Source organism: Zonotrichia leucophrys, unplaced genomic scaffold, assembly GCF_028769735.1.
Source record: "Zonotrichia leucophrys gambelii isolate GWCS_2022_RI unplaced genomic scaffold, RI_Zleu_2.0 Scaffold_369_51210, whole genome shotgun sequence".
NCBI lineage: Eukaryota > Metazoa > Chordata > Aves > Passeriformes > Passerellidae > Zonotrichia > Zonotrichia leucophrys.
This window is the reverse complement of record NW_026992574.1, coordinates 32,077-51,210: the sequence shown is the minus strand read 5'-3', so window position 1 is coordinate 51,210 and position 19,134 is coordinate 32,077. Positions and strand designations below refer to the sequence as shown.

Genomic DNA, 19,134 nt, shown 5'->3' with positions numbered 1-19,134 from the left:
ATAAATTTTCCAAAATTGTTGTTTTTAACCCCAAAATGCCCAAAAAAATTTCAGATTTTCTCTGCCATGGGGGCCCTCTCTGCCCTTTTCCTGCCCACAATGATCCCAAAAATTCAAAATATTGAAATCCCCAAAAACCCCCAAAATTTTCCCAAATTTTCCCAAAATACCCAAAAATGCCAAAATTTTTTGATTTTAACCCAAAAATTCCCCCAAAAATTTTAGTTTTTTGGGTGCACGGGGCCCTCCCTGTCCCTTTTTTTCCCCCACAATATCCCAAAAACCCAAAATTTGAAATCCCCCAAAAACCCCCCCAAAAACCCCAAAAAACCCAAATATTCCAAAATCAAAAAGCCCAAAAATTTTTTGATTTTAACCCAAAATTTCCCAAAATTTCAGATTTTCTGCGTGCACGGGGGCCTCTCGCCGTCCATCCAGACGCTGGACCAAAAACCCAAAATATCCAAAAATCCTAAAATTCCCAAATATCCCAAAAAACCCCAAAATACCAAAAAATTCAAAGTGTCCAAAATTGCTGATTTTAACCCAAAATGTCCCAAAAATTTCAGATTTTCTGTGTCCACCCAGAGCTCTCCCTGTCCCTTTTCCTGTGCCAAAAATCCCAAAAATCCAAAATATCCCAAAATTCCCAAAAACCCGAAAACCCCAAAATATCCCAAATATTCCAAATACTCAAAATGTCCTAAATACCCCAAAATATCCCAAATATTCCAAATATTCCCAAATACCCCAAATATCAAAAATATCCTAAATGTCCCAAAATATCCCAAATATTCCAAATATCCCAAAAATCCCTAAATACCCCAAAAATCCCAAATACCCCAAAATATCTCAAATACACCAAAAATCCCAAAAATAACAAAAATCCCAAATACCCAAAAATGTCCTAAAAATTCAAAATACCCCAAAATATCCCAAATATTCCAAATACTCAAAATATCCTAAATAACCCAAAATATCCCAAAAATTCAAAATATCCCCAAAACCCCAAAATCCCCAAAAATCCAAAATGTCCAAAATTGCTGATTTTAACCCAAAATGTGCCAAAAATGACCCAAAAATCCCAAAATATTCAGATTTTCTGTGTCCCTTTTCCTGCCCACAATGACCCCAAAAACCCCAAAAATCCCAAAAACCCCAAAAACCCCAAAAACCCCAAATATTCCAAAAATCCAAAATGTCCAAAATTGCTGATTTTAACCCAAAATGTGCCAAAAATGACCCAAAAATTCAGATTTTCTGTGTCCATGGGGGCCTCTCCCTGTCCCTTTTCCTGCCCACAATGACCCCAAAAATCCCAAAAATCCCAAAATGTCCTAAAATATCCCAAATATCCCAAATACTCAAAATGTCCTAAATACCCCAAAATATCCCAAATATCCCAAATATCTTAAATGATCCAAAAATCCCAAAAATCCCAAATACTCTAAAATATCCCAAATATCCCAAAAACCCCAAAATTCCCAAAAACCCCAAAATTCCCAAAAATCCCAAAAAAACCCAAAACCCACAAAATTCCCAAAAATCCCAAATACCCCAAAATATCCCAAATACCCCAAAAATCCCAAAAATAACAAAAATCCCAAATACCCAAAAATGTCCTAAAAATTCAAAATACCCCAAAATATCCCAAATATCCCAAAATATCCCAAATACCCCAAAATATCCCAAAAATGCTAAATATTAAAAAAATATCCCAAATACCCCAAAATATCCCAAATATTTCCAAATATTTCCAAATATTTCCCAATACCCCAATGACCCTAAATATGCCAAAAACCCCAAATACCCCAATATCCCCAAAATACCCAAAATACCCAAAATACCCAAAAATCCCAAATGTCCAAAAAGCCCCAAAATGACCCAAAATTTCCCAAAATTTCCCAAAATTCCAGATTTTCTGTGTGCACGGGGGCCTCTTGCCGTCCATCCAGAGCCTGTCCCAAAAACCCCAAAAATCCCAAAAATCCCAAAAACCCCAAAAACCCCAAAAACCCCAAAATCCCCAAAAATCCAAAATGTCCAAAATTGCTGATTTTAACCCAAAATGTGCCAAAAATGACCCAAAAATTCAGATTTTCTGTGTCCACCCAGAGCTCTCCCTGTCCCTTTTCCTGCGCCAAAAACCCCAAATATCCAAAATATCCCAAAAACCCCAAAAATCCCAAAAATCCAAAATGTCCAAAATTGCTGATTTTAACCCAAAATGTGCCAAAAATGACCCAAAAATTCAGATTTTCTGTGTCCACCCAGAGCTCTCCCTGTCCCTTTTCCTGCCCACAATGACCCCAAAAATCCCAAAAATTCAAAATACTCAAAATATCCCAAATATTCCAAATATCCAAAATATCAAAAATGTCCAAAATTGCTGATTTTAACCCAAAATATCCCAAAATTTCAGATTTTCTGCGTGCACGGGGGCCTCTCGCCGTCCATCCAGACGCTGGACCAGATCCCTGAAAAACCCAAAAAACCCCAAAAATCCCAAATATCCCAAAAACCCCAAAAATCCCAAAAATCCAAAATGTCCAAAATTGCTGATTTTAACCCAAAATGTGCCAAAAATGACCCAAAAATTCAGATTTTCTGTGTCCACCCAGAGCTCTCCCTGTCCCTTTTCCTGTGCCAAAAATCCCAAAATTCCAAAATATTCGAAATACCCCAAAAACCCCAAAATACCCAAAATACCCAAAAATCAAAAATGTCCAAAATTGTTGATTTTAACCCAAAATTTCCCAAAAATTTCAGATTTTCTGTGTGCACGGGGGCCTCTCGCCGTCCATCCAGACGCTGGACCAGATCCCTGAAAAACCCAAAAAACCCCAAAAATGTCCCAAAAATTCAAAATATCCCAAATAACTCAAATACCTCAAAATGTCCCAAAAATCCCAAAATATCCTGAAGTATCCCAAATATTCCAAATACTCAAAATATCCTAAATACCCCAAAATATCCCAAATATTCCAAATGTCTTAAATGATCCAAAAATCCCAAAAATCCCAAATACTCTAAAATATCCCAAAAACCCCAAAATATTCCAAAATATCCTGAAAAATCCCAAAATATCCCAAACATCCCAAAATATCCCAAAAATAACAAAAATCCCAAATACCCAAAAATGTCCCAATTACCTCAAATATCCCAAAAATCCCTAAATACCCCAAAAATCCCAAATATTCCAAATATCCCAAAAATGTCCCAAAAAACCCAAATACCCAAAAATCCCAAAAATCCAAAATACCCCAAAATATCCTAAAATATCTCAACTATTCCAAATACTCAAAATGTCCTAAATGCCCAAAATATCCCAAATATTTCCAAATATTTCCCAATATCCCAATGGCCCTAAATGTGCCAAAAACCCCAAATACCCCAATATCCCAAAACCCCCAAAATACCCAAAATACCCAAAAATCAAAAATGTTCAAAATGACCCAAAATGACCCAAAAATCCCAAAATTTCCCAAAATTCCAGATTTTCTGCGTGCACGGGGGCCTCTCGCCGTCCATCCAGACGCTGGACCAGATCCCTGAGAAACCCAAAAAACCCCAAAAATCCCAAATATCCCAAAAAACCCAAAAATACCCAAAAACCCCAAATATTCCAAATATCAAAAATGTCCAAAATACCCCAAAAAGCCCCAAAATGACCCAAAAAATCCCAAATTTTTCAGATTTTTTGCATCCACCGAGGCCTCTCCCTGTCCCTTTTCCTGTGCCAAAAATGCCAAAAATCCAAAATATTCGAAATACCCCAAAAACCCCAAAATACCCAAAAATCCAAAATATCAAAAATGTCCAAAATTGTTGATTTTAACCCAAAATGTGCCAAAAAATTCAGATTTTCTCTGTCCATGGGGGCCTCTCCCTGTCCCTTTTCCTGCCCACAATGACCCCAAAAATTCAAAATATTTGAAATATCCCAAAAACCCCAAAATACCGAAAATATCTAAAGTATCAAAAATGTCCAAAATTGCTGATTTTAACCCAAAATTTCCCAAAAATTCCAGATTTTCTGTGTGCACGGGGGCCTCTCGCCGTCCATCCAGACGCTGGACCAGATCCGCACCATCGACCGCAAGCAGGAGGTGCCACACGACGGCCCCATGTGCGACCTGCTCTGGTCCGACCCCGAAGGTACCCGGGCACAGCTGGCACAGCTGGCACAGCTGGCACAGCTGGGGAGGGAAAATCTGCAAAAAAATGGGAAAAATCAAAAAAAACCCGAAGGTTTTAGGGCAAAATTTGTGGAATTGGCGACAAAAATTGGCTTGAAAATTCAATGTATTGGGCACCAAAATTCCCAAAAAATCCTCAAAAAATGCCCAAAAAATGCCCAAAAAATTCTCTGAAAATCCTCAAAAAATGCCCAAAAAATCCCCAAAAAAAGCCTCAAAAATTCCCCAAAATCGTGAAAATTTTACCCTAAAATTCACAAAATTGGCACCAAAAATTTGCTTAAAAATTCAATGTATTGGGCACAGTGAGGGACACCAAAAATGCCCAAAAAATCCTAAAAAAATCCCCAAAATTTAACCCTAAAAATCACTAAATTGACCCCAAAAAATCCTAAAAAAACCTGAAGATTTTACCCAAAATTCCCAAAATTGGCCCCAAAATTCAGTGCAATTCTCTGCATTGGTGGCATTGAGGGACAGCCGGGCACAGCTGGCACAGCTGGCACAGCTGGGGAGGGAAAATCCGCCAAAAAAAATGGGAAAAATCAAAAAAAACCCGAAGGTTTTAGGGCAAAATTTGTGGAATTGGCGACAAAAATTCGCTTGAAAATTCAATGTATTGGGGAGAGTGAGGGGCACCAAAAATGCCCAAAAAATGCCCAAAAAATGCCCAAAAAATTCTCTGAAAATCCTCAAAAAATCCCCAAAAAATCCCCAAAAAAAGCCTCAAAAAAATCCCCAAAATCCTGAAGATTTTACCCCAAAATTCACAAAATTGGCACCAAAAATTCAGCGAAATTCGCTTAAAAATTCAGTGTATTGGGCACAGTGAGGGGCACCAAAAATGCCCAAAAAATCCTAAAAAAATCCCAAAAATTCCAGAGATTTTACCCCAAAAAAATAAAAAAAAATCCCAAAGATTTTACCCCAAAATTCACAAAATTGGCACCAAAAATTCAGCGAAATTCACTGAAAAATTCAATGTATTGGGCACAGTGAGGGACACCAAAAATGCCCAAAAAATCCTAAAAAAATCCTAAAAATTGAACCCCAAAATTCACAAAATTAACCCCAAAATATCCTAATAAAATCCTGAAGATTTCAGCCCAAAATTCCCAAAATTGGCACCAAAATTCAGTGCAATTCTCTGCATTGGTGGCATTGAGGGACAGCCGGGCACAGCTGGCACAGCTGGCACAGCTGGCACAGCTGGGGAGGGAAAATCCACCAAAAAAAATGGGGAAAATCAAAAAAAACCCGAAGGTTTTAGGGCAAAATTTGTGGAATTGGCGCCAAAAATTCGCCTGGATGCGCTCAAAAATTCAATGTATTGAGGGCAATAAGGGGCACGAAAAATGCCCAAAAAATGCCCAAAAAATGCCCAAAAAAATCCTCAAAAAATCCCCAAAAAAAGCCTCAAAAAATCCTCAAAATCCTGAAGATTTTACCCCAAAATTCATAAAATTGGCACCAAAAATTCAGCGAAATTCGCTTGAAAATTCAATGTATTGGGCACAGTGAGGGACAACAAAAATGCCCAAAAAATCCTAAAAAAATCCTAAAAAATCCCAAAAAAATTCCCCAAAATTGTGAAGATTTTACCCCAAAATCCCAAAGATTTTACCCCAAAATTCACAAAATTGGCACCAAAAATTCAGCAAAATTCGCTTAAAAATTCAGTGTATTGGGGAGAGTGAAGGGCACCAAAAATGCCCAAAAAATGCCCAAAAAAATCCCCAAAAAATCCTAAAAAATTCTCAATATTTTACCCAAAAAAATCCCCAAAATTGTCAAGATTTCACCCCAAAATTCTCAAAATTGGCTCAAAAATTCAGTGAAATTCGCTTGAAAATTCAATGTATTGGGCACCAAAATGCCCAAAAAATCCCCAAAAAAATTCGCTGAAAATCCTCAAAAAATCCCCAAAAAATGACTCAAAAAATCCACAAAATCCTGAAGATTTTACCCCAAAATTCACAAAATTGGCACCAAAAATTCAATGTATTGGGCAAAGTGAGGGGCACCAAAAATGCCCAAAAAATGCCCAAAAAAATCCTAAAAAAATCCCAAAAATTGAACCCCAAAATTCACTAAATTGACCCCAAAAAAATCCTAAAAAATCCTGAAGATTTTACCCCAAAATTCACAAAATTGGCACCAAAATTCAGTGCAATTCTCTGCATTGGTGGCATTGAGGGACAGCCGGGCACAGCTGGCACAGCTGGCACAGCTGGGGAGGGAAAATCTGCAAAAAAAATGGGAAAATCAAAAAAAACCCGAAGGTTTTAGGGCAAAATTTGCAAAATTGGCAGCGAAAATTCGCTTGAAAATTCAATGTATTGGGCACCAAAATGCCCAAAAAATGCCCAAAAAAATCCCAAAAAATTCCCCAAAAAATCCTAAAAAATTCTCAATATTTTACCCCAAAAAATCCCAAAAATTGTCAAGATTTTACCCCAAAATTCACCCCAAAATTTCAGCAAAATTCGCTTAAAAATTCAATGTATTGGGCACAGTGAGGGGCACCAAAAATGCCCAAAAAATCCCCAAAAAATGCCCAAAAAATCCTAAAAATAATCCCAAAAACATCCTAAAAAATCCCGAATATTTCACCCCAAAATTCACAAAATTGGCACCAAAAATTCAGCAAAATTCGCTTAAAAATTCAGTGTATTGGGCACAGTGAGGGACACCAAAAATGCCCAAAAAATGCCCAAAAAAATCCTCAAAAAATCCCAAAAATTTCGCCCCAAAATCCCAAAAATTTTACCCCAAAATCCCAAAGATTTCACCCCAAAATTCTCAAAATTGGCTCAAAAATTCAGTGAAATTCTCTGCATTGGTGGCATTGAGGGACAGCCGGGCACAGCTGGCACAGCTGGCACAGCTGGGGAGGGAAAATCTGCAAAAAAATGGGAAAAATCAAAAAAAACCCGAAGGTTTTAGGGCAAAATTTGTGGAATTGGCAGCAAAAATTCAGTGAAATTCGGTTAAAAATTCAATGTATTGGGGAGAGTGAGGGGCACCAAAAATGCCCAAAAAATCCTAAAAAAATCCTAAAAAATTCAAAAAATTGACCCCAAAAAATCCCCAAAAAATCCCCAAAATCCCAAAGATTTTACCCCAAAATTCACAAAATTGGCACCAAAAATTCAGCGAAATTCACTGAAAAATTCAATGTATTGGGGAGAGTGAAGGGCACCAAAAATGCCCAAAAAATTCTCTGAAAATCCTCAAAAAATGCCCAAAAAAAGCCTCAAAAAATCCCCAATATCCAAAAGATTTTATCTCAAAATTCACTAAATTGGCACCAAAAATTCACTTAAAAATTCAGTGTATTGGGCACAGTGAGGGGCACCAAAAATGCCCAAAAAATCTCAAAAAAATCCCAAAAAATTCCAAAATTTTGACCCCAAATTCACTAAATTGACCCCAAAAAAATCCTAAAAAATCCTGAAGATTTTACCCCAAAATTCACAAAATTGGCACCAAAAATTCAGCGAAATTCGCTTAAAAATTCAATGTATTGGGCACAGTGAAAGACAACAGAAATGCCCGAAAAATCCTAAAAAAATCCCCAAAAAATCCTAAAAAATTCTCAATAATTTTACCCAAAAAAATCCCAAAAATTTTACTCCAAAATCCCAAAGATTTCACCCCAAAATTCACAAAATTGGCACCAAAAATTCGCTTAAAAATTCAATGTATTGAGCAAAGTGAGGGACACCAAAAATGCCCAAAAAATCCTAAAAAAATCCCCAAAAAATCCTAAAAAAAATCTCAAAAAATCCCTAAAAAATCCTGAAGATTTTATCCCAAAATTCACTAAATTGTCAGCAAAAATTCAGTGAAATTCGCTTGAAAATTCAATGTATTGGGCACCAAAATGCCCAAAAAATCCCCAAAAAAATTCGCTGAAAATCCTCAAAAAATCCCCAAAAAATTCCAAAAAAAATCTCAAAAAATCCCCAAAATCTGAAGATTTTACCTCAAAATTCACTAAATTGCACCAAAAATTCAGTGTATTGGGCAAAGCGAGTGGCACCAAAAATGCCCAAAAATGCCCAAAAAATGCCCAAAAAAACCCCAAAAAATCCTAAAAAATCCCAAAAACATCCTAAAAAATCCCGAAGATTTCACCCCAAAATTCACAAAATTGGCACCAAAAATTCGCTTAAAAATTCAATGTATTGGGCGAAGTGAGGGACAACAAAAATGCCCAAAAAATCCCAAAAAAATCCTAAAAAAATGCCCCAAAAAAATCCCCAAAATCCCAAAAATTTTACCCCAAAATCCCAAATTTTTTACCCCAAAATTCCCAAATTTGGCACCAAAATTCAGTGCAATTCTCTGCATTGGTGGCATTGAGGGACAGCCGGGCACAGCTGGCACAGCTGGCACAGCTGGGGAGGGAAAATCTGCAAAAAAATGGGAAAAATCAAAAAAAACCCGAAGGTTTTAGGGCAAAATTTGTGGAATTGGCAGCAAAAATTCAGTGAAATTCGGTTAAAAATTCAATGTATTGGGCACCAAAATGCCCAAAAAATCCCCCAAAAATCGTCAAAAAATCTCACAAAAATTGTGAAGATTTTACCCCAAAAATCCCAAAGATTTTACCCCAAAATTCACAAAATTGGCACCAAAAAATCAGCGAAATTCACTGAAAAATTCAATGTATTGGGCACAGTGAGGGACACCAAAAATGCCCAAAAAATCCCCAAAAAGTCCTAAAAAATTTTCAATATTTTACCCAAAAAAATCCCCCAAATTGTCAAGATTTTACCCCAAAATTCACAAAATTGGCACCAAAAATTTGCTTAAAAATTCAATGTATTGGGCAAAGTGAGGGGCACCAAAAATGCCCAAAAAATCCCAAAAAAAATCCCCAAAATTGTGAAGATTTTACCCCAAAATCCCAAAGATTTTACCCCAAAATTCACAAAATTGGCACCAAAAATTCGCTTGAAAATTCAGTGTATTGGGCACAGTGAGGGACAACAATAATGCCCAAAAAAATCCCAAAAAAATCCTAAAAAATTCCAAATATTTTACCCCAAAATTCACTGAATTGACCCCAAAAAAATCCTAAAAAATCCTGAAGATTTTACCCCAAAATTCACTAAATTGGCACCAAAAATTTGCTTAAAAATTCAATGTATTGGGCACAGTGAGGGGCACCAAAAATGCCCAAAAAATCACCAAAAAATCCTAAAAAATTCCAAATATTTTACCCCAAAATTCACTGAATTGACCCCAAAAAATCCCCAAAATATCCTAATAAAATCCTGAAGATTTCAGCCCAAAATTCCCAAAATTGGCACCAAAAATTCACTTAAAAATTCACTGAATTGGGCACAGTGAGAGATGCAAAAAATCCTAAAAAAATCCTAAAAAAATCAAAAAAATCCAAAATATTTTACCCCAAAATTCACAAAATTGACCCCAAAAATATTCCAAAAAATCCTAAAAAAATCCCAAAGATTTTACCCAAAATTCCCAAAATTGGCCCCAAAATTCAGTGCAATTCTCTGCATTGGTGGCATTGAGGGACAGCCGGGCACAGCTGGCACAGCTGGCACAGCTGGGGAGGGAAAATCCGCCAAAAAAAATGGGGAAAATCAAAAAAAACCTGAAGGTTTTAGGGCAAAATTTGTTAAATTGGCAGCGAAAATTCGCTTGAAAATTCAGTGTATTGGGCACCAAAATGCCCAAAAAATGCCCAAAAATGCCCAAAAAATTCTCTGAAAATCCTCAAAAAATCCCCAAAAAAAGCCTCAAAAAAATCCCCAAAATCCTGAAGATTTTACCCCAAAATTCACAAAATTAGCACCAAAAATTCAGCGAAATTCGCTTAAAAATTCAGTGTATTGGGCACAGTGAGGGACACCAAAAATGCCCAAAAAAATCCCCAAAAAATTGCAAAAAATTCCCAAAAAATCCTCAAAATTTCTCAATATTTTACCCAAAAAAATCCCCTAAATTGTCAAGATTTTACCCCAAATTCACAAAATTGGCAGCGAAAATTCAGTGAAATTCGCTTAAAAATTCAGTGTATTGGGCACCAAAAATGCCCAAAAAATCCCAAAAAAAATCCCCAAAATTGTGAAGATTTTACCCCAAACTCCTGAAGATTTTACCCCAAAATTCACAAAATTGGCACCAAAAATTCAGCAAAATTCACTTAAAAATTCAGTGTATTGGGCACAGTGAGGGACACCAAAAATGCCCAAAAAATGCCCCAAAAAATTCTCTGAAAATCGTCAAAAAATCCCCAAAAATCCCCAAAAAATACCTCAAAAAATCCCCAAAATCCCAAAGATTTTACCCCAAAATTCATAAAATTGGCACCAAAAATTCAATGTATTGGGCACAGTGAGGGGCACCAAAAATGCCCAAAAAATCCCCAAAAAATCCCCAAAAAATCCTAAAAAATCCCAAAAACATCCTAAAAAATCCCGAAGATTTTACCCCAAAATTCATAAAATTGGCACCAAAAACCAGCAAAATTCACTTAAAAATTCAATCTAAAAATTCAAATTTGGCACAATGAGGGACAACAAAAATGCCCAAAAAATGCCCAAAAAAATCCTAAAAAAATCCCAAAAAAATTCCCCAAAATCCCAAATATTTTACCCCAAAATCCCGAAGATTTCAGCCCAAAATTCCCAAAATTGGCACCAAAATTCAGTGCAATTCTCTGCATTGGTGGCATTGAGGGACAGCCGGGCACAGCTGGCACAGCTGGCACAGCTGGGGAGGGAAAATCCGCCAAAAAAAATGGGGAAAATCAAAAAAAACCTGAAGGTTTTAGGGCAAAATTTGTTAAATTGGCAGCGAAAATTCGCTTGAAAATTCAGTGTATTGGGCACCAAAATGCCCAAAAAATGCCCAAAAAAATCCCCAAAAAAATCCTAAAAAATTCTCAATATTTTACCCAAAAAAGTCCCCGAAATTGTCAAGATTTTACCCCAAAATTCACAAAATTGGCACCAAAAATTCAGCGAAATTCACTGAAAAATTCAATGTATTGGGCAAAGTGAGGGACCACAAAAATGCCCAAAAAATTCCCAAAAAATCCTAAAAAAATCCCTAAAAATTCCCTAAAAATCCCAAAGGTTTTTCCCCAAAATCCCAAAGATTTTACCCCAAAATTCACTAAATTGGCACCAAAAATTCAGCGAAATTCACTTAAAAATTCAATGTTTTGGGCGCAGTGAGGGGCACCAAAAATGCCCGAAAAATGCCCAAAAAATTCCTAAAAAATCCTAAAAAAATCCCAAAAACATCCTAAAAAAATCCTGAAGATTTCACCCCAAAATTCACAAAATTGGCACCAAAAATTCAGCAAAATTCGCTTAAAAATTCAGTGTATTGGGCACAGTGAGGGACACCAAAAACCCCAAAAAATCCTAAAAAAATCCTAAAAAATCCCAAAAAAATTCCCCAAAATTGTGAAGATTTTACCCCAAAATTCACAAAATTGGCACCAAAAATTCACTGAAAAATTCAATGTATTGGGCAAAGTGAGTGACACAAAAAATGCCCGAAAAATCCTAAAAAAATCCCAAAAATTGAACCCTAAAATTCACTAAATTGACCCCAAAAAATACTAAAAAATCCCTAAGATTTCAGCCCAAAATTCACAAAATTAGCACCAAAAATTCGCTTAAAAATTCAGTGTATTGGGCACAGTGAGGGACACCAAAAATGCCCAAAAAATGCCAAAAAAAATCCCCCAAAAATGACTCAAAAAATCCTCAAAATCCCAAAGATTTTACCCCAAAATTCATAAAATTGGCACCAAAAATTCAATGTATTGGGCACAGTGAGGGACAACAAAACCAAAAAAAAATCCTAAAAAAATCCCCAAAATTCTGAATATTTTTGGAATTTTTTGGGGGATTTTTTTCCCTTTTTATTGGGTATTTTTTAATTTCACCTGTCCCTCACTGTGACCAATATTCTGAATTTTTAAGTGAATTTTTGGTGCCAATTTAATGAATTTTAGGGTAAAATTTTCATTATTTGGGGGATTTTTCTAGGATTTTTTTGGGGTTTTTTTAGTGAATTTTGCTGATTTTTGGGGTAAAACTTTTGGGATTTTTTAGGATTTTTTTAGGATTTTTTTGGGGTCAATTTAATGAATTTTGGGGTAAAAATCTTCAGGATTTTGGGGATATTTTTGGGATTTTTTTGGGGTTTTTGGTGTCCCTCACTGTGACCAATTCAGTGAATTTTTAATTGAATTTTTGGTGCCAATTCAGTGAATTTTGGCCTAAAAATTCCAAATTTTTTGCAATTTTTTTGGAGTTTTTTATTTGGTTTTTTTGGGGTATTTTTTTATCTCACCTGTCCCTCACTGTGACCAATTCAGTGAATTTTTAATTGAATTTTTTGGGGCCAATTTAATGAATTTTTAAGTGAATTTTTGGGGTCAATTCAGTGAATTTTGGGCTAAAAAATCCAAATTTTTTGCAATTTTTTTGGGGTTTTTTTTTTCTCTCATGTTTCTCACCTGTCCCTCACTGTGACCAATATTCTGAATTTTTAGATGAATTTTTGGGGTCAATTTAATGAATTTTGGGGTAAAATCTTCAGGATTTTGGGGATTTTTTCTGGAATTTTTTGGGAATTTTTGGGGCACTCACTGTGACCAATTCAGCGAATTTTAAAGTAAATTTTTGGGGTCAATTTAATGAATTTTGGGGTAAAATATTTGGAATTTTGGGGATATTTTTAGGATTTTTTGAGGCTTCTTGGTGCCCCTCACTGTGCACAATACATTGAATTTTTAAGTGAATTTTTAAGTGAATTTTTGGTGTCAATTCAGTGAATTTTGGGCTAAAAAATCCAAATTTTTTGTGATTTTTTTGGGGTTTTTTTCCTTATTTTTTATCTTACCTGCCCCTCACTGTGACCAATTCAGTGAATTTTTAATTGAATTTTTTGGGGCCAATTTAATGAATTTTAGGGTAGAATCTTCATTATTTGGGGGATTTTTTTTAGGAATTTTTTGGGATTTTTTGCATCCCTCGCCTGTTCCTCATTTTGAATAATTTCAGGATTTTTTTAGTGAATTTCGCTGATTTTTGGGATTAATTCAATGATATTTGGGGTGAAATCCTCTGGATTTTGGGGAATTTTTTTAGGATTTCTTTGGGGTGAATTTAATGAATTTTGGGGTAAAATCTTCAGGATTTTTGGGAATTTTTGGGGGATTTTTGGGGATTTTTTGGGCCTTCTTGGTGTCCCTCACTGTGACCAATTCAGTGAATTTTTGGCCTAAAAAACCCAAATTTTTTGCGATTTTCTCGGGGTTTTTTTCCTTTCTTTCCCTTATTTTCTCTCTCCCATGTCCTTACCATGTCCTTGGCGTGTCCTTGGCGTGTCAGACACCACGGGCTGGGGCGTGTCGCCGCGCGGCGCCGGGTACCTGTTCGGCTCGGACGTGGTGGCGCAGTTCAACGCCGCCAACGAGGTCTCCATGATCTGCCGCGCCCACCAGCTCGTCATGGAGGGCTACAAGTGGCACTTTGGGGAGACCGTGCTCACCGTCTGGTCCGCGCCCAATTACTGCTACCGGTATGCTAATTAGATGCTAATGAGGTGTTGATTATATGGTAGTTATATCATGGTTCTATGAGGTGCAGGTGTGGTTTGGTCACACCTGTACAGGCACTCATGGGCTCCAGGTGAGTGGCTCTGGAGGTGGATAGGAAGGTGAAAATGGGACCAAATTTCTCTTTATAGTATGCTAATGAGATGCTAATTAAGTCTTAATTATGCGGGTTTTAATGCGGTGTTTGTATTAGGTATGATGGGGTTTGGTCACACCTGTACAGGCAGTGATGGGCTCCAGGTAAGTGGCTCTGGAGATGGATAGGAAGGTGAAAATGGGACCTAATTACTGCTTCTAGTATGCTAATCATATGCTAATTAAGTGTTAATTACGCAGGTTTTTATGCGGTGTTTGTATTACGTATAATGGGGTTTGGTCACACCTGTACAGGCACCTATGGGATCCAGGTGAGCGGCTCTGGACAGGGAAAGAAAGGTGGAAATGGTGCCTAATCACTGCTAATCGTATGCTAATAAGATGCTAATTAGGTGGTAATTATGTGGTAATTATATGGGGGTTCTATGAGATTCAGGTGTGGTTTGGTCACACCTGTACAGGCACTCATGGGCTCCAGGTAAGTGGCTCTGGAGATGGATAGGAAGGTAAAAATGGGACCTAATAGTATGCTAATCATATGCTAATTAAGTCTTAATTACGCAGGTTTTTATGCGGTGTTTGTATTAGGTATAATGGGGTTTTGTCACACCTGTACAGGAGTTAATGGGCTCCAGGTGAGCGGCTCTGGACAGGGAAAGAAAGGTGGAAATGGTGCCTAATTACTGCTAATTGTATGCTAATGAGATGCTAATTAGGTGGTAATTATGTGGTAATTATATGGCCGTTCTATGAGGTTCAGGTGTGGTTTGGTCACACCTGTACAGGCACTCATGGACTCCAGGTAAGTGGCTCTGGAGATGGATAGGAAGGCGAAAATGGGACCTAATTACTGCTTCTAGTATGCTAATCATATGCTAATTAAGTCATAATTATATGGGGTTTTATGCGGTGTTTGTATGAGGTACAATGGGGTTTTGTCATACCTGTACAGGAGCTCATGGGCTCCAGGTAAGTGGTTCAGGACGTGGATAGGAAGGTGAAAATGGGACCTAATTACTGCTTCTAGTATGCTAATCATATGCTAATTAAGTCATAATTATATGGGGTTTTATGCGGTGTTTGTATGAGGTATAATGGGGTTTGGTCACACCTGTACAGGCACTCATGGGCTCCAGGTGAGTGGCTCTGGAGATGGATAGGAAGGTGAAAATGGGACCTGATTATTGTTATTAATATGCTAATCATATGCTAATTAGGGTGGAATTACTGGGGAATTAATGGGGGGATTAATTAGGGACAGGTGGGGTTGGGGGACACCAGCTCGTCATGGAGGGCTACAAGTGGCACTTTGGCGAGACCGTGCTCACCGTCTGGTCCGCGCCCAATTACTGCTACCGGTATGCTAATTAGATGCTAATGAGGTGTTAATTATATGGTATTTATATCGTGGTTCTATGTGGTGCAGGTGTGGTTTGGTTACACTTGTACAGGCACTCATGGGATCCAGGTGAAGAGGTCTAGATGGTGGTAGAAAGGTGGAAATGGTGCCTAATTACTGCTAATTGTATGCTAATTAGGTGGTAATTATATGGTAATTATATGGCGGTTTTGTGAGGTTCAGGTGGGGTTTTGTCACACCTGTACAGGCACTTATGGGCTCCAGGTGAGCGACTCTGGACAGGGAAAGAAAGGTGGAAATAGTCCCTAATTAGTGCTACTGGTATGTAAATTATATGCTAATTAAGTTTTAATTAGATGCAAAATGTGTGGTAGTTGTATGGAGTCTGATGGGGTTTGGTTACACCTGTACAGGCCATGATGGGCTGCAGGTGAGGGGCTCTAGACACAGGTAGAAAGGTAAAAATGTGACCCAATTACTGTTTATATTATGCTAATCATATGTTAATTAGGTGGTAATTATGTGGTAATTATATGGTGGTTCTATGAAGTGCAGGTGTGGTTTGGTCACACCTGTACAGGCAGTGATGGGCTCCAGGTGAGCGACTCTGGGCAGGGAAAAAAAGGTAGAAATGGTGCCTAATTACTGCTCTTGATATGCAGATTATATGCTAATGAGGGGTTGATTATATGGTATTTATATCATGGTTCTATGAGGTGCAGGTGTGGTTTGGTCACACCTGTACAGGCGCTTATGGGCTCCAGGTGAAGAGGTCTAGACGGTGGTAGAAAGGTGGAAATGGTGCCTAATTACTGCTAATTGTATGCTAATGAGATGCTAATTAGTGGTAATTATGTGGTAATTATGGGCGGTTCTATGAGATTCAGGTGTGGTTTGGTCACACCTGTACAGGCACTCATGGGCTCCAGGTGAGTGGCTCTGGAGATGGTAGGAAGGCGAAAATGGGACTTAATTGCTGCTTCTAGTATGCTAATGAGATGCTAATGAGGTCCTAATTATGTGGGTTTTTATGCGGTGGTTATATGAGTACAATGGGGTTTGGTCACACCTGTACAGGCACTTATGGGATCCAGGTAAGTGGTTCAGGACGTGGATAAGAAGGTGAAAATGTGGCCCAAATACTGTTAATTGTATGCTAATGAGATGCTAATTAAGTCTTAATTATGCGGTTTTTATGCGGTGTTTGTATTAGGTATAATGGGGTTTGGTCACACCTGTACAGGCACTCATGGGCTCCAGGTGAAGAGGTCTAGACGGTGGTAGAAAGGTGTAAATAGTCCCTAATTAGTGCTATTGGTATGCTAATGAGATGCTAATTATGTGGTAATTATATGGCCGGTCTATGAGGCGCAGATGTGGTTTGGTCACACCTGTACAGGCACTGATGGGCTCCAGGTGAGTGGCTCTGGAGATGGGTAGGAAGGTGAAAATAGTCTGGAATTAATGCTCTGGGTATGCTAATGATATGCTAATTAAGTGGTAATTATGAGGGTTTTATGCGGTGTTTGTATGAGGTATAATGGGGTTTGGTCATGCCTGTACAGGAGCTAATGGGCTCCAGGTGAGTGGCTCTAGAGATGAATAGGAAGGTGGGTCCTAATTACTACTTCTATTATGCTAATGAGATGCTAATTAAGTCTTAATTATGTGGATTTTATGGGTGGATTTAATTGGGATATGGGGATTGGTCACACCTGTACAAGGCAGTGACGGCTCCAGGTGAGGCTGGCAGAGAGTGAGCGCAATTACTGCTAATTGTATGCAAATGAGATGCTAATTGATAATTATGGGAATTAATGGGGTGGATTAATTGAGGACATGGTGGTTGTTGTAAGGGAGTGGGCTCCGTGTGTCAGGTGACTGGGCAGGTGAGCAAAACCCCGCCTCCAAATATGCAAATGAGATATGTGATTCTATGCAAATGAGATGCAAATGAGGGCTGGGTGTGGGAGGGGCCAGACTGGGGCTCCCTCGGCTCCAGGTGTGGATCCAGGTGAGTGAGACAGGTGAGAACACGGCAAAAACCCAGGATAACTGATTAATGGAGAAATAGCAAATGATATGCATAAATGAGGTGGGTGAGACAAAAGGGGCGGAGCTTGGGACATCCAGGTGGGGTTGGCGGGGGTCAGGTGAGATCCTAAACTCGCTAAAATTAATGAGATGCATAATGAGGATGCAATGGAATGAGACGTGAGACAAAGGGGGCGGGCTTGGGCATCAGGTGGGGCTGCGGGCAGTGGTGGGAAAGACCTATAAAAACAAATAATAGATGCAATGAGTGAAAAGCAATGCAAATGAGATGCAAATGAGATGCAAATGAGGAGTGAGACAAAGGGGGCGGAGCTTGGGGCAGTCAGGTGGGGCTGGGGCATCTAGGTGGGAACTGTGTTTAAAAATTGCACTAAAAGTCAATAATGAGGTGCAAATGGAGTATAAACGATGCAAATGAGATGCAAATGAGGAGTGAGACAAAGGGGCGGAGCTTGGGGCAGTCAGGTGGGGGGGCTGGGGTGTCCAGGTGGGAACTGTTTAAAAATTGCACTAAAAGTCAATAACGAGGTGCAAATGAAGTATAAATGCGATTCAAATGAGATGCAAATGAGATGCAAATGAGACGCCCACGCCCCCCCGGCAGGTGCGGTAACGTGGCGGCCATCTTGGAGCTGGACGAGCACCTGCAGAAGGAGTTCATCATCTTCGAGGCGGCGCCGCAGGAGACGCGCGGCATCCCCGCCAAGAAACCCGTGGCCGACTACTTCCTGTGACGCGCCCGGGGCACCTGGGCACACCTGGGGGCACCTGGGTATGGCTAGGGCACACCTGGGCACACCTGGGCACACCTGGGGGCACCTGGGTATGGCTAGGGCACACCTGGGTATGGCTAGGGCACACCTGGGCACACCTGGGGGCACCTGGGCGCACCTGGGTATGGCTAGGGCACACCTGGGCACACCTGGGCACACCTGGGTATGGCTAGGGTACACCTGGGCACACCTGGGCACACCTGGGTATGGCTAGGGTACACCTGGGGGCACCTGGGGGCATCTCAGATACACCTGGGTACACCTGGGTATGGCTAGAGTACAACTGAGATACACCTGGGCGCACCTGGGGGCACCTGGGGGCATCTCAGATACACCTGGGTATGGCTAGGCAACACCTGGGATAGACCTGGGCACACCTGGGTATGGCTAGGGCACACCTGGGTGTACCTGGGCACACCTGGGGGCAGGTGGGTATTCCTAGGGCACACCTGGGCACACCTGGAGGCACACCTGGGGTACCTGGGTATAGCTAGGGCACACCTGGGGGTATCTCCGATACACCTGGTTATGGCTAGCGCACACCTGGGCACTCCTGGATGTGGCTAGGGCACACCTGGGGGCACCTGGGCACACCTGGGTATGGCTAGGGTACAACTGAGATACACCTGGGCGCACCTGGGTATGGCTTGGGTACACCTGGGCACACCTGGGGGCATCTCAGATACACCTGGGCACACCTGGGGGCATCTGAGATACACCTGGGCACACCTGGGTATGGCTAGGGTACACCTGGGGGTATCTGGGATGCACCTGGGCACACCTGGGATAGACCTGGGGGCACCTGGGTATGGCTAGGGCACACCTGGGCACACCTGGGGGCATCTCAGATACACCTGGGTACAGCTTGGGTACACCTGGGCACACCTGGCATACACCTGGGGGCACCTGGATAGACCTGGGGGTACCTGGGCACACCTGGGGGTATCTGGAGGTACCTGGGATACACTCGGGGGTACCTGAGATACACCTGGGTATGGCCTGGGCACACCTGGGCACACCTGGGCACACCTG

General features: G+C 39.7%; 1 protein-coding gene across 1 annotated transcript; it reads left to right on the top strand.

The window, feature by feature from the left end:
* Positions 1 to 4,031: 4,031 nt before the first annotated feature.
* On the top strand, positions 4,032 to 18,595 carry LOC135441609 (serine/threonine-protein phosphatase 4 catalytic subunit B; the record flags this gene model as incomplete). Its single annotated transcript, XM_064701168.1, has 3 exons — positions 4,032 to 4,158; positions 13,592 to 13,781; positions 17,934 to 18,595. Coding segments are annotated over 3 exons (447 nt in total), but the record flags the coding sequence as incomplete, so codon positions are not given.
* Between the last annotated feature and the right edge of the window lie 539 nt (positions 18,596 to 19,134).